At 38.1% G+C, this 16,352-nt stretch overlaps 1 protein-coding gene across 3 annotated transcripts in view; it reads right to left on the bottom strand.

The window, feature by feature from the left end:
• Positions 1-5,232: 5,232 nt before the first annotated feature.
• shdb (Src homology 2 domain containing transforming protein D, b) overlaps positions 5,233-16,352 on the bottom strand; it is a 41,261-nt gene continuing 30,141 nt past the window's right edge. For 2 of the 3 annotated variants that reach the window (XM_007233272.4, XM_015601292.3), the window contains exons 5-8: positions 12,691-12,774; positions 11,307-11,472; positions 10,788-10,907; positions 5,233-6,179 (exon numbers count right to left, since the gene is read on the bottom strand). In XM_007233272.4, the coding sequence (XP_007233334.2) occupies positions 5,993-6,179; positions 10,788-10,907; positions 11,307-11,472; positions 12,691-12,774 (557 nt within the window). In that variant the 3' untranslated portion in view covers positions 5,233-5,992. The remainder of the gene's footprint in view (positions 6,180-10,787; positions 10,908-11,306; positions 11,473-12,690; positions 12,775-16,352) is intronic. The other variant, XM_007233273.4, reaches the window with a different exon arrangement.

Raw genomic sequence — 16,352 nt, 5'->3', positions numbered from 1 at the left:
ATTGTGCTGTCCCCCGCTTGCAGTGTGTCTGAAACATCACAATGAATGGAGGAAGACTGGAGCTAAATGTGAATAGATAAAAAATATATATTTATATGCAGTACAAGCTGCACATACGCCTTCACTGAATAATATAAAACATTTAGTCATATTTAGCTATTCTTTGAAATTGTGTTTTATTCTTGCTTTAAACCATAACAAATTCAATCACATCTGGTCTTGTGATTCTTGTCCAATTTGTATGGAGTGAATTTTGTGCCAAAACGTTTATGAAAAAAAAAAAATTGCACAATCAAAATTTTAAGAATCAAAAGGAAAAAGTGTATGTTGCAGATTCAAAAGAGAAAAAAAAATAGCAAATATATATAAATAATTTCAGTTTGTGTGTTGCCAGTCTTTGCTTTAATTTGTGTTTTTGTGGATTTGTCTGTTAAAGATTTCTGGAATCTCTCGTTTGCTTCTGCTTCATCTTTTTGTTTCTGAGTTTTGGCACAGTTTTCACGGGTGGGCGGGGCTTAGAAAAAGGCGTACTCCTTAAATCTCCATTGGTCACCTGATTTTGGATTGGTGGGTACCCTGAACCCTGTCTGAGACCTACCAATGAAAATTATGAAGATAAGGGGACTTCTCAGCCCCGCCCACCCGTGAAAAATATGCCAAAACTCAGAAGCAAAAAAATGAAGCTAAATAAGTTAATCAGAGTTACCAGCCTCAGAAAGCAGAAGTTAACGACACCCAGATAAGAGCACCTAAATGCTTCACAGAGTATTTTGGTTTGTTTAACACGTTTAATTTACTACATGATTCCTTATGTGTTCCTTCATAATCTGGATTAGTTCGGGGGCTTTGAGTGATCCAGGGGTCTTTAGAGCTGTCACTATGATCGGGAGATTGCTGGTTTGAATCCCGGTCATACAGCTTGCCATCAGCTGCCAGAGCCCTGAGAGAACACAACTGGCCTTGGTCTCTCTAGGTGGGTAGATGGCGCTCTTCCCATTCATAACTCCTAGGGTGATGTCAGTCAGCACAGGGCATCTAGTATTTAGTATTTCTTTTTTTTTTTTTTTACTTTTTTATTCTTCTTCTTATTATTTCTAACTTCTTATTAAATGTTTTCAATCCCTTTGATGAGGCAAATGCTCAGCAACATTGTAAATAAGGATCACCCTCAATGTTTTCCCAAGTAAAAATAAAGGTTGATTGATTGATTAATATGTAAATGTATAAAAAGGCCAAAAATGTACAAAAATACACAAGCCCATACGTTTCTTTTCTTGTGGGCTGACAGGCTGTTCAGAATTTCTGCTCATTTCTACATTACACAGAGGAAGCATCCCTTTCCCCACTTAAACAAACCCACACACTCAGCCAGCTCTCAAACTTCCCTTATCTGCTGACTTCAGCAGAATCTCAACTTTCTCATAATTAATTATTATAAACAGGAAAATACATAAAACATCCAGGGTTACAGTTATATAAAGACTCCTAATGCTACGCACATGTCTACAGCTCTTACAGGCTTACTGACTGTTAAGGGAAATGTATTAAAAATACAAACGTCTTTACATTGATTAATTAAAATACATTAATGGATGTGAAACATATGCTAGAAACACAATTAAGCTAATAACAGCACTCCTAGCAGACGCTGGCTGTTTTACAACATCCCCACTGAAACAGGACTGTGTAGAACAGTGATGTAATGCCACATAGCGCTAATATTAAATTTGTGTTGGTGACTAATTGAGCAGACTCCTCCGCTGATGTTAAGGGCCTCTCTGTGGGAGAACTGGAGCATGTTCTACCCTCACAAGAATCATTTAGCTAAGCTATAACAGGCTCCAGTAGTAATCAAAAACAGACTCAGTTTAATAATATTTGATTAGATGACTGTTTGGAGCCTCAAACAGCCATAACATACCCCCTAAAATAACAATACTGGTGGCTTGATTGTACCTGAAAAGGCAAATTCCCATTGCCTGGCTAATGAAAATTAGCCTTTGCATCATTGCAGAGATAACATTTAAACAAAAGCTATTTTAAAGCGATTTAGGCTTATGGGTTCAACTCTGCTGTGTAAGGAAATGGTTGGTTGGCTTGTGGTAATTATGTAGTGATTGAATTCACTGTTAGATCTTAAAACACTGCAAGTGTGTAGTGCTTTACAGCACACATCACACACCAACAACCTAAAGACCTGTGGGTCTTTAGCTAGCTATAGGAAAATAGGAAAACAGAACCGGCAAATCCAGCAATTAACCAAGCTGGCTGAGGGCCTCCAGACAACGACTGATTATGAATTGAATGCAACGAGAAGCTGTGTGAGAGGCTGTCTAAATTCTGTGATGCTCAATGCAGGAAAGAATAACAACATTATTATTATAAAAATCATCTTCAAGGGGGCCCTCCCACTACTTGCAGACAGTAGAATATAACCAGACTGGAACATGTTCAGCAGTATCCATACAAACCATACAACCTGTTCACTGTCTTTAACAATGAACAAATAAAGCTGCTGACCAACTGACATTAATTTCACTTTCAGGTCATGGAAACAACACACTAAATGCTCAACCAATCCTTTATATTTGATAATATAAATAATAATTAACTTTACATGTCCTTACTCGTTTGAACTGAGGTTTTGCCTCCCATTTTTAGCCTCGCCTCAATCTTGGTCAAACAACAAACAATATAACATTTCAGTAAAGATGGTGGTTATAGTGTTTTATACCACTGCTTTGCTTTGTTTGAATTACACTTGATCTGATGTTATTTATTATAACAGTATTCAATTTTTTTACCAAGACAGAGAAAGTCTAATTATATGTGGTGGGGTCTATTATGCTTGAGCCCCAAAATGTCTTGAAACGGCCCTGATCAGTACTGGTAATAAGCACTCTGTTGCATCACTTCTCCCAGTTTCAGATTGCTGTCTAAGGTTTAAGGATCAATTAGTTTGCTTAAAGGAGAAATCCAGTGTGGTGTAGTGAAACATGATAATGAATTCAAACTTTTGGAGAATAGCCCACCTCCATTCGGACACAGAATTTTGAAATACAGCACTTGCTGTATTACAGCTGATTCTTCCAACAGGCTTACAGGCTTATAACGCTAGTAATAAGGGCATAGTGTTGCCCATGCTAAGAAATCGCTATTTTTTACACCATAAATAAGCTCAAAGTAGCTCCACACTTTATCGTAGAATTATGAGGGCCCGGACATTTAAAACCAGCCACTGAGAGCTTTAAAAGTGCATAGGTAGTTTATTAAAAACACTGTTTATACACTCAGTACCTTGAGGTTGTTCTCCGGACGGCGCAATCTTGAAATTAAGTCACGATAAGATGATAAGTGAACAGATTGCAAAATTAATTCAGTAGAAATGCATGAATTCTACATTAAAATGAAGAGCACCATTTAATAAATGGCATATGCCTTTTGCTCATCAGTTGACTTATCGTGATTTAATTTCAGGGTGGCAACACCCAGCCCAACACTTTGTCCCCCTATCGCTAGCATTGTAAGCCTGTTGAGAGCATCAGTTAAAAGCACTGTATTTAACAAAAGTTTGTACTCATTATCATTTCACTAAAGATTTCTCCTGTAACTGTTCTTTGTATGCAGAGTAGGTCCTGAAAGTAAAAATCCTGCCTGGGATTTGTTTCCAACTGCTTTTACAGCTCTCCTGCTGGTTTGAGCCGACAAAAGCTGTTAGATCATAATGCTGGAAAGCAGTTTTACATTCTTCCAGTTTAAATATGGGTGTTAAAGTAGGGGGAATATTTCAGGACTGTACACGAATGAGCTGCTATCTTTATATTCAACATTTAACATGTCATTTCACTTCCGAAGTTCTCAGAACCCTTTTGCTTGTCAAAAAATGCATGTGTACAACTGTCCTTGAGAGGGGCATGGTTTGTTTGTGGTAATAAAAAAACGAATAACATTTCACAGGTTAAAAAACAGCAAAAGCATCAGTTCTTACTGTTTTAACTGCTGTTGTAAGGGACATGCAACTAAGTGTGCATGCTAATAAGCTTTTCTCTGCTGAGCTTTTTTACTTTTATATCATAAACCAGTGATTCAAGTGCTTTAGTATTAGGCTGAAGTTGGTGAGCCAAATGTCATGGGACAGGAACCAGCAACTAGGAACCAAGACTTTGCCATGTCCCATTGAAGCCTTGCATTGCATGTGGATTTAATTTCTGCTAGAGGCGGTTTGCATGATGATTCCTGATATTAGAGCTTAGATTCTCTGCCCAAACCCGACCCGACCCGAGGTCCAACCCGAACCGAGGTCAGGCTCCAGAAAATAGTCTGAGAGGCAGGCATCTGTTTTTTAATGCTATTTTTATTTTATTTAAATATATGTTGTGATAATTACAGTATAGCTAAGTAACCAAGTATTATAGTTAACCAAAGCGAATAAAATAACAAAAGCTGAAAGTAAAAAAACATTTTTGTAACTGAAACTAATAAAAACGGTAGTTAAAAGTTAAAAAAAGGGAACTAACTGGAACTGTACTGTGTGTTTATAAAACTAACTAAAACAAATAAAAATTACTGATAGACTTCCCTTTGTTTTCGTGTTTGATAATTTATTTATAAGCGCTGTTCCCACTCCAGCAGTTTTACAGCGGGCGGTGTTGTGCTAAAAAATCTGCTCGTGAAGGGGAGCCAGATCCTGCGGGGAGTCGGATTTCGACACAACACCAGTTCGGGTCAGATCTTTTGGGCCCGGACAAAGCTCTACCTGATAGACATATAGTCACTGTCCAATAAAAAAAAGTAACTTTGAAACAGCAGCTTTACAGGAGAGAGAAAAAAACTTCTAAACTTTAAATTGAAGGTAATATAAACTGAGTTTATTTGAGGTCATTTTAATGCATTTCTATTGGTCCATTAAGACATCATTTTGGCACAGGGTAAGGGACAGTTTGTCTGCTCAAATTATGTAGTGATCTAAAAATCAAAAAAAAAAAAAAGAATATACTTGTTTTTCATTGGACAGCCATGATATCCATACTCCTGATACCCACAATTAGACATCACCCAAACTCTGATAATTCACTCTGATAAGTCTTTCCATTAGCGCTCTTGCCAGTGTTCAACCTCACTCACACGATAACTCCTTACAACTTATACAGGTGTGAGTGTCTATGAGCCATCACATGAGGTAACACTTCCGCCAGGTTAGTAATGTACAATGAAGGCACAGTCAATCTCCAGCACATTTTCTCCAGAATGTTTATTACATAATATGTAAAACAGTTTGAATGTAGCAGCTAAAACACTTTTCATAACACTCATCCCAATAACCTCTCGGGAATCTCTCAAACGCCACATCGTTACGGATAGTCATGAATCAGTATTATAAAAAAGAAAAAACAGCAAATACAGCTGAAGGCTGATTTAAGATCGTTCTCATTAACTAAAATAATTACTTAGAACAGAAATACCCAAACAACACTGAAACGTTCTACCAGGTCAACCAAGCAAGAACTATAGCTGCGATAGATGTCCAGCTTCCAGTTCACCAAACAACACGATCTGAAAAGGTCCCATATGGATCAAAGGGTGAGTTTATTAGCCATGTAATCATAAAACGGGCTGTGGAGAGCCCCTTTACAGCGGCCATAAAAGTCCCCAGTTGTCCAGAGGGACATCAAGGCCAAGAATGAACAACGCCACAAACTAGTCAAGAAAAAAAAAAGAAAAGTCAGCCAACAGGCCATTGTAAAGACAAATTACAGCTTATTGGACAGTCAATACTGCAGTGCGAGTCTACGCTTATGAAGAGCTGTGCTGTGATGCTTTACTCCAACCGGTACTTGGAGCATCGAGTTTACCGTGACTTCATGAAGTTTGATTTTGGAAATAAGAGGTTATTAGTTTGTCCAAAAACAATCTGAAACACTGGTTAACAATCTGAAAGTCCTCATCCAGTGAATTAGCCATTAGCACCGAGTCCCGCAGTGCTCTCGGCCAATCACAGGGTCTGTACCAGCACAGGGAAGAGCAGGGATAAGTGTTCAGCTCCTCGGATGGGCAGCTTGTGTGTAGTGTAGTAATGGATGACTTCAGCGATGGTGCTGAAGGGAGGGCTGTTCTGGCCCAGGATGTACTTGCCGTCCTTCGACTGGCTGAACTTCATGTGCATGAACCCCTGGCAGCTTCTGAGGAGCAGAAAAAAAAGAAAAAAAAAATTCAAAAGATTTACCCATTTTCCCAGCAATTTTAGGGTACTGTGCCTAAAAAACAACATTTCTTAAAATAAATTGTTGTGTTTTAGGCTAAGTAGACATTACCAGGTTAAAGCGACTTAAATATATTTATTTATTTAGTTGCCTTAAATGTGATGCAAATCTGATTTTTTTGTCTTCAAAGCTGGGTAAAGTCACATGTGGTACTAGATTGGACTCATTTCCCGTTTGTGGGCAGATGATGACATGAATATAGTAAATGGTCAGATCAGGTTTCATGTGCAATGTCAACTTTTGTTGCTGCCCAATATTTATTGCAGATTATATTTTCCCAATGTATACTGTTTTTTGAAATAATACATTTCAGAAAGTAATTAATTATTTCTATCAGACAATGAGAAAGAATGAGAAGGACAGAAAATCAATTTAGGCCATTTAATTTATGCAATGGTCTTAAATGGTTTTAAAATGAATAAAAACTTGCTAAAAAAAGTTTGTTATTCGTCTTTTGACCACATATTTAATTTTGGTTTCTATCCAGCTAATATAATTTATTTAACTTCATACTTGTGGTGAAATCTGGTGAATTGTGGTAGAAATCCATTTATTTATGATGAATATTGCAATGTCACTTTTTTCCTAATATCGTGCAGTATCAATTTCAGGGTCAGATACATTCATATTACAGACAAATACAAACAAGTTTTTATTTGTTACTGTACTGTTCTAGACAGCCAAATATGATCAAATACAGAACTGAACATCTGCCCACTTTTCGACTAGAAATGTTCTTTGATTCAACAGGTTTTCTGTTTTTTTTTTTTTGTAATAGCAGGAAAATACACTGAACTTATATACTTATACTTATATAATCATTTATAAGTGATTGTTGGTCACAAGTTGTAGCAGATGTTAAATTGCTCAGTCCAAAGTTCCCTTTACCTGCACTTGATGTCCAAATCCAATCCTCCTCTTGGATATATATTTCCTGTATATTCCTCCACCAGCCTAAAGCTCACACACACCTCATCCAGCTAATCAGGGTTGAAGCTAATTTCATCAGGAAAAAAAGCACTCGAGAAGCAGTGCTGATGTTTTAAAAAATCCCAAAACACAGACTAAGCTCTATACTGGCAGAACAGGAGTCTTCAGGGACAGTTAACAAGCACTCTACATCACTGCTTTGGTCTGTGAATAAAATGAAATTCAGCAAAATGGGACAAAAGGACCAAATGCACAAAAAAGACTAGAGTAAGGCTATACCTCCCCTTTAAGAGAGCCCAGTTTACACCTCAGGATTTCTAATTATAGAAACAGTGCCTGAGAGGTGAGCTGTAACTGGCTGCTTACAGCCCATCATTAAATACAGTATGTGAGAACCAAAACACAGTGAAAAGGAGGGAATATTCCTGACAGAACAGACACGCACCGATTACCAACCACACAGGCATTAAAGATCTTTATGGAAACATTTTTACTCCCTTTTTACATTGCACTTCATGCTCCATTAAGAAAATTGCTTTTCCATCTTGTTCTTTATACATTATTATAACATCATAAAATGTTCTAAATTGAAAACCTTTTGGGTCCCGTTTTCAAGGACACTGAATGCTTTCCAGTTTTTTCATTTGGAATTTGCTTTTCTGTCACTATTTATGTAGACGCAGACTTATATTAAAGCTGCCATTTATGCCATAATTTCTGTCAGCACTCCAGCATAGCAAAATAAAAAGAACATCATCAGCTATGTCTGTAACTACAGATGCACAGAATATTAGGCAACCAAAACTATTTGGCTAAAAAATGTGAGTAAGTAAACGGACTGACGAATAATTTATACCAAACATATGGCATTAGTGACATGACACTAATGTCAATGTCATTTTGCAGTGTTTCCTCCAATGTTAGTTTTTTTTTCTTCAGTAGCAGAGGCAGGCCCACACTAGGAGAGTAACAATAGCTGAACTAACCTATCCGTAGCATAGGTTAGCAAAAGTCCTTACCAAAAGTCTGACTGCCTTTCTCTGTGCAAATCCCAACTCACATTTTACTAGAATGGCCCTGCTGAGGTAAATGTATGACTAGAGCTGCACAGCTGAGGAAAAATGGATGACAAATAGAATTGCTAAGGTACATTTATGACTAAAAAAGCTCTGCTGAAGTAAACACTGTGCTTTGTTGTAGGACTGCAACAATTAGTCGATATACTCAACAGTGTCGATTAATTAAATGTGTCGACTGCAAATTGCATTGTCGACTAATCGTTAATTTGTAACAGCACTGCATTACCGCACACTCAACTCAGTCTGTGTCTCACAAAGTGCCCAAACTCAATAGATTAAGTATTTACTCACTAATTATGAGTACTTTCCACATTTAAACAACACCTAGATATTTAAATGTCTTTTAAATCTCATGTTCAGCTGTTTCTTTTGTTATTAGAGATGGAGGACATGGCAGGATTATTTCTATTATTCTATTTCTATAATTTAGTTGACTAATCGACTAATCTAAAAAAAATTATCAGATTAGTCGATTAACAAAATAATTATTAGTTGCAGCCCTACTTTGTTTGGCATGTCTGCGGAGTTATTAAAAATGTTAAGTGTTCAATAAATATTTTTAAATGGCAGTTTTTTCTATGAAAAGCAATAGGAAAATACATTTAAGCTGCTTTTTTTAATTATTTAATGTTAAAAAATGGCAAAATGAAACTAAACATCTGCAAACAACTGTGTTCAGTATTTATCTTTAGGACAAATATATATATTTTTTGGTTTCAGCCCAAAACATGGCTACTCACAAAGTTTACTCTCTGCTGGAGGAGCATCTGTAAATGAACAGAGTGTGTGCTTAATTTTTAAGGAGTGTGGGTGATCGTGTGTGGGCTGCAGCAGGCCATTCATATTCATTAGCACGAGGGCAGGAAGGCTTGTGTGAAGTGGTAGAGTGATTCACCTGCCTGATTACAGCTCAGGGGAAAAAAACAAGGAGCGAGAGAGGGAAGGAGGGGGACTGGAGTGAAGGGATATGGATCGAGACTGTAATTAGAGGGAGAGATTTGACCAGATAAGCACCTTCACACTGGCTGATAGAGTATTGGGAGAACCATCAACATGGAAATGAGGGTTGATGGAAAAAAAGACGAAAGAATAAAGAAGCCCTCTACGCTCCACCTTCTAGCACTGGTAGCATTGTGTGATTGAGAAAGTCGTAGCTACTGAGTAAGAAATGGGACTGTAAAAATATGGACAGCACAATGTCAGATTTTAACATATAGCTCTGGAAAAAAATAAAAGACCACTTAAAAATGATGAGTTTCTTTGATTTTACCAAATTGAAAACCTCTGGAATATAATCAAGAGGAAGATGGAAGATCACAAGCCATCAAACCAAGCTGAACTGCTCGAATGTTTGCACCAGGAGTGGCATAAAGTTATTCAAAAGCAGTGTTTAGGACTGGTGGAGGCGAACATGCCAAGATGCATTGCACTAGCTATGCCATAGAGAATGTGTTGACTCAATTTAGCGGCAAAAACCTGGATAGTAATTTGATTAGAATTTCATGATTAAGTACATAAATTGAACTTTTACTGCTGAGACATTACAGTTACTAGGCAAACTGGGCCTACAGTGGAAAAATTTCACTTTGCTTCTGATCCTTCAGGCTGTGCTTCAACTCAATCAAGGCAGTCTGAGATGCTTGTTCTTTAAGAAGGAGGCAGGTCTGCCAAATAATTAATGTTGCATACAAAGCCCACACGCTGGTCTCAAATTTGCCAAAATTATACTCAATTTAGTATTTATACCATAGAGCAGAACTGAATGAAACCACAATGTTGACTTTTTTTAGAATTTAGAAAAAAAGTTTAAGTTTATTAGCAGAAATTAGCCACTGTTTGTAATTTGTGTTTTTTTAGGAGTATGTCTATGTTTATGTTTATCTCTCTCATTTTGTATTTATGTTAATTAGTGTTGTAGTACTTGAGTCGGGTCTTGGTCTCAAGATTTGAATATTAAAAAAAAAAGTCTTAGCACGCCTACGTTGCCAAGATAACAATGAATGTCTGACTGTTCACTTGTTAGGTTGTTTTTTTTTAAGTGTTCAGTGGGGCACATGTTTTTCCATTGCCAAGATAGCAATATGCCTCACTTTCAGAACACCACGTCCATCGGCATAGGTATAATCGTAAGCTCTGTTGCTATTTAAACGATACAGGTGCAAGGCATGACAATAGACATTGACGGGGGTGCAAGATAGCAATGAGCATTGTGACACACCTTGTGCTGGGTGTAAGGTAAGGCCCTTAGTCTTGACTACTTTGTCTTGACTACAACACTAACGCTAACTGCATCACTAGCTAATGAGCAAATTTCCAGTACAGTCTACTTGCAGAAACTAAGAAAATAAGAACAAAATATATATATTTAAAGCACAGCACTACTAAAGTCTCTGCAAATGTTTACGTGCTGTGAGAAAAGCCTTTAAAGAACCATAATATTAGGGTTTAAGGGCTTTAACCACCATGTGACTGGTCAGCACATGTGTAGTTAAAACAGAATGGTCATTAAATACTGCACCTGAGAGACAGCGAGTATTCCGAGTGGCCGGTCTCACTGTTCCTCACCAGATAACTGCACTCCTTACACAACGTCAGCAGAGACTCCGCATCCGAACGGGAGAGAGCACCGTGATACCACCTGAAACACACACACACACACACTTTAAATGGCAGCACAAAAAAGCATTTTGCATGAACAGCCACACGAGGAGGACAATTACGAGTCCTCCACAGCTGACGAAGCTCCTGCTGCAGCCCAGACACACTCCAGCGGCCTGTCTAATAGCATAACCATACACACGCCACACCAATAAATCATTTACACAGGCACACACGCTCCTAAAACGCCATGCTGAGCTGGGCTTCCCAGGAGCATGGGAGAGCACAAAGCAGATGAGATCATCAAGTCATTTCCCAAAAATCCCCCACTGCCATTTTCAGCTTTCATCACCTCACACTGCCCACAGTCCACACATTTAGACTATACTGTGCTGAACGTGACAGTGGGGCTAAAAGCTCACACTGTACTGATACTCACACTTGTTTCTCCAGGGGCAGGGTGGGGTCCACACGCTCCCCCATCATGGAGTGAGGATCACTGGGCTTGCGGAGCTTCATGTTGCCTGCTATGAGCGGACTTCTGGAGGCACGAAGACGATCTGGAGAAGGTGAGGAGCGCTCCCAGTCCGCGCCCTCAAACTGCACTGTAGAGCAATAGAAATGAAGAAAGTACATCAGTCAAAAATTGTGCCAGAACAATTTGCATAATTTCAGGTATATCAATAAGTTAATAGTTAAAGGGCCCATATTTCTTTCATTTATTTATTTAAGTCTACCTAAAACATGACAAAAATGTCAACATATACAGTTATATACAGCTCTGGAAAAAAATAAGAGACCACATAAAAACAATGAGTTCACTGATTTTACCAAATTGAAAATATCTGGAATATTATCAAGAGGAAGATGGATGATCACAAGCCATCAAACCAAACTGAACTGCTTGAATATTTGCACCAGGAGTAAAGGCATATATAAGTTATACAAAAGCAGTGTGTAAGACTGGTGGAGGAGAACATGCCAAGTTGCACGAAAACTGTGATTGAAAAATAGGGTTATTCTACCAAATATTGATTTTTGAACTCTTAAAACTGAACTTGAACGTGTTTTCTTTACATTATTTGAGGTCTGAAAGCTCTGCATCTTTTTTTTGTTATTTCAACCATTTCTCATTTTCTGCAAATAAAGCCTCTAAATTACAATATTTTTATTTGGAATTTGGGAGAAATGTTGTCCATAGTTTATAGAATAAAACAACAATGTTCATTTTACTCAAACATCTACCTATAAATAGCAAAATGAGAGAAACTGATTCAGAAACTGAAGATATGTGTATCCAGAGCTATATATATCCAGAGTATGTATTCCATTTAGGATTCTCCAAAAAAAAAAATTAACAAACAAAATTTAACATTTGGCCAAATATAATTTTTTTGCAGGGGTTTATTAATGTTGTCTTTTTTTTACTATGGCAAAAACTAAATAGCCTAAAAGAATCTTTGACTTAAAAAAAAAAACTCAATTTGATTTTGATTGCTGTACATTATTTATAGTTTATATACTATAAACTGTAAATGTTTTGGTTTAATATGGGCTCTTTTTGACATCTGGACTAAACCCACAAACAAAGATATTGATCAGGGTTTAAGCAACACATGGAGAAGTTCTACAGGGAGAGAGCATAGCAGAAGCACAGTGCAGAAGAAGGGCCCTAAAGCTTGGGGAAAGTGGGATTGTGGGAAAAGGAATCTTTTAGGCTGCTGCAGGTGTCATGCTGTGTGTGGGCGACTGGGCAAGCAGGAACATATGCAGGACAGTAGGAGGGGGCACAGCAGAGGAGGTCAGAGGTCAGCAGGGGTCACCTTGCTCGCCCACAGAGGGCTCCTCCTCCAGCTGGCCCACTGGAGGAGGCCAGGGCAGCTCGGCCAGCTCCTTCAAATCTGACCCTGACCAGGTCACCACCCGGAGACAGGGTACAGATGCGACAGAGAGAGAGAGAAAGAGAGAAAGAGAGAGAGAGAGAGAGAGTTATTAGAATTTTAGGGGAAGAGAGATGAATAGCGAGAGGAGGAGAGTAGGAAAGGAGACATGATTAGAGAGAGAGAGAGAGAGGCCAGTGATGCTTGGGGACAATCAGTAGCATCAGCAGACATTCCAGATAATAATGAAATGAATAACAAAATGTGATGTGTGCTTATTACCATCTCAATCCTTCAACACACACACACGCACACACACGCACACACACGCACACACACGCACACACACGCACACACACGCACACACACGCACACACACACGTTGCATCATTGTAATGCACACAGGCACATCTCACACTCAAACAGGATTACATGAAGAGATGGCTGAAGGGATGGGGGGTATATGTGTGTGTGTGTGTTTCCTCATGTGTGACAGCTTTATAAGAGACCACCAGCCACGGCGCCCTCATTCCTTCTTTCTAAAGGAGTGTTTGAACGTAAGAAAGAAACAGACAGACTCATACATCTCCTGCTTGTCTGTTTAATTATTGAATCCAGAGACCAGCAGACACACACACACACACACACACACACATGACCCACACACACACAGAGCTTTCACTCTGCTCTAGGTGCATTATTGATGTCTGGTGGCTAACAATGGCCTCATGTGGTCAGGCATAGCAGGCTGGATCAGAAGATGACCCCATGTGTCCAACCTGTAACTGCACACACACACACATCTGTACACACACCTGCAGCTTCAGACCTGGCAGCTTTGAATCAACAATGAGTAATTTGCATATTAACACACCTTTTTTCATGCCAAATTTGCAAAACCTGTTTGATCACTGAAATATATTACATCTAGAAAAGTATCTACAAGTAGATTAGACAGATTTTTCAACTGATATTTGATGTGTTAAGTGAAATTCAGAAGCGCATAATATTTAGGTATTTGATACTGAATACTGCTACTGGATTAAGCTACTGCTTAATCTGCTTAATATTTTACTGCTTTTGAACCCCCTAGCGTTTTATCATCCTTTTAAAATTTGCTGATCTTATGGCTTTAGTTGTTTTTTTATGGAAAAATAGTGATATCTCTGATAAACAGAGCACTAGATGTGCACCACTCTTTTAACATAAGGATCTGAGCAGTATAATTTATGTTGGAAAAATAAAGGAGCTTTTAAAAAGAAAAATCTTGAGAAATCATAAGGTGTTTAAGGACTTTGGAAAAAAAATTGATCACCTGTTTACAGACCATGTTGACAGTGTATGAAACCTAAGAAAAATGTAAAATATTCTATTCTATTAAATATTACATTAAAAACTGTGTTTAAATTTTTTCATAAGAGAGAATAAACCATAAAAACATTATATATATATATTTTAGAGAATTTCTATTGGTCTACAATTGGAACAATGTTAGATTCAAATTATACTGGCAAATTACACAGGTCAATCCAGTGTTCTTTAGCTTACACAGAATATGGCAAAAGTAATGGGACACAAAACTACTTCCTGACCAATGGCATGTGGTACCTCTTTCTATATCAAAAAGAGGAAAATGTAATGCAAAATGGGAGACAAGGTTTTTGAAAGCCTTCCGTGGACAATAGAGACAGTTACTTCAAGTTACTCCAATAAAAGCAGGGCAAACTCTTTTTTTAGTATCCTTGACTTAAAAGAGACTTTTGTATAGTGTGTAGACACAAAAATACACTGTTTTATTGAATCTCCTTCATGCACCTATGTCATCCATACCTGTCAAGTTTTGGACTTAAAAATAAGGGAAATTTTCCGTCACCTGCTTCGAGTCGCCCACCAACCCAACCGAGGTTCAGAATCCCTTATATTTTAAGACAGGTTTACAATAAATCTAAAATAACCACCTGGGAACCTTTTACAAACTACAATTAGATTATCAGAATCTGACAGGTCTATCTTTGTTGACACTGAAATGTTGTGGACATTCCTATATATGTAATTCTTATAATACAGCCTAAGTAAAACCCTTTTCTAGACATTTACATGAAATCATCAGCTTTTACAAAAAGGACATGGACCAGATATATTGCATAAGTAAATATTAGTCCAAAGGGGCCTAAACAATTAATAATTTCATTAATACTTCTTTCTATTGATCAGTCCAGTCCTGATCAATTCAGTTAATTTCTTCACATTTTCTCTCTCTCCAGATCAACCACCTCTTCTGCCCCTTCTAAATAATAATTTACACCACAATACTCTTAAACTAGCCCTGAACTAATAAAATAAAATACAGTTTCGTTCATTATAGCTTACAGTAGGCCTGCAATCCTAAATTAATAAACACAGTTTGAAAATGAAATAGTTATTGGCTGATCAGGGCAGGTTGAACATCTAATTGTAAAGTTAAGCTAACTGAGTCACAAGCTGTATTTTCTTAAGCACACGGTTTGATCTGTCTGTTTCAGAAACAACGTCATCATAGTTTACATGTTTAGCTCCATTACCTCGCTGTATATCCAGATATGCTTTAACGTCAGCTGCTCCGACTAGCTCTTTCCTACATTGCGCTCCGCAAAACCAGGAACCTGACTGGCTGTTTCATTTGAAAGGCGGGACTTTCTCGTTGAACTGGCACTACCATTGGTTAAGAGACACACAGTGACCAGTGCCCTGTCGCCTCAATAATAAAGTTTTTATTTTATTTTAATATAATACGGAAAAAATTACGGGAAAATACTAATACGGGAGGACGGCGGGAAAGAGGAGTAAAATACGGTAGTTTCCCGGCCAAAACGGGAGACTTGACAGGTATGATGTTATCTAATTAATCACTAAAAGTTGTATATCACTAAATCATTGCATATCACTGTAGTTATATATATATTTGCCAACACTTACTGGCAAATATGAGGAACTGGACTTTATAGCCCACTCTTGTAGGCTTGTTTGTGTGTAGGTGTGTTTAGGTACACACAATATACATGAAAGCAGTAGCTGTATGTTAAGGTTGCTAAGCAGCCATGCTGTCCAGTTCCAGTCCCTATTAACACCTTCCTGTCTCTCTCCTCTCTCTCTCTCTCCCCTCACACATACACACACACACACACACACTGCTGCTCTAAGCACACACATACGAACACAGCACATACACACACACACACACCTCCTTTCTTCACCTGACAGCTCCAGTAATGCTGACAAAGGGCAGCACATCAGCCTGTGTTAGTTACTGACCGGAAAACACACACACAAGGCAAACATGGAAAAACACTGGTACACTCTGTCTCAGTATCTGCAATGCAAACACACGCACACACACACAGCTCTACAAAGCTACACAGGGTGTCTGTGAGCTATAGTGAAACACATATAGACAGATAACCTGTAGCTATGATCCTGTACATTACTGAAAGGGACACACGTCTCTCAGCATGATGATCAAACTGACTGCACTGCTGCTATTCTGAGGCCAGATGATCAGGTCAGCGCTATATTTATATATTTATATATACATAAAAAAAGAGGGCAAAACACAAGTTGTTCCCACA

The sequence above is a fragment of the Astyanax mexicanus genome, chromosome 16, assembly GCF_023375975.1.
Source record: "Astyanax mexicanus isolate ESR-SI-001 chromosome 16, AstMex3_surface, whole genome shotgun sequence".
NCBI lineage: Eukaryota > Metazoa > Chordata > Actinopteri > Characiformes > Acestrorhamphidae > Astyanax > Astyanax mexicanus.
This window is presented reverse-complemented; position numbering and strand designations above follow the sequence as displayed.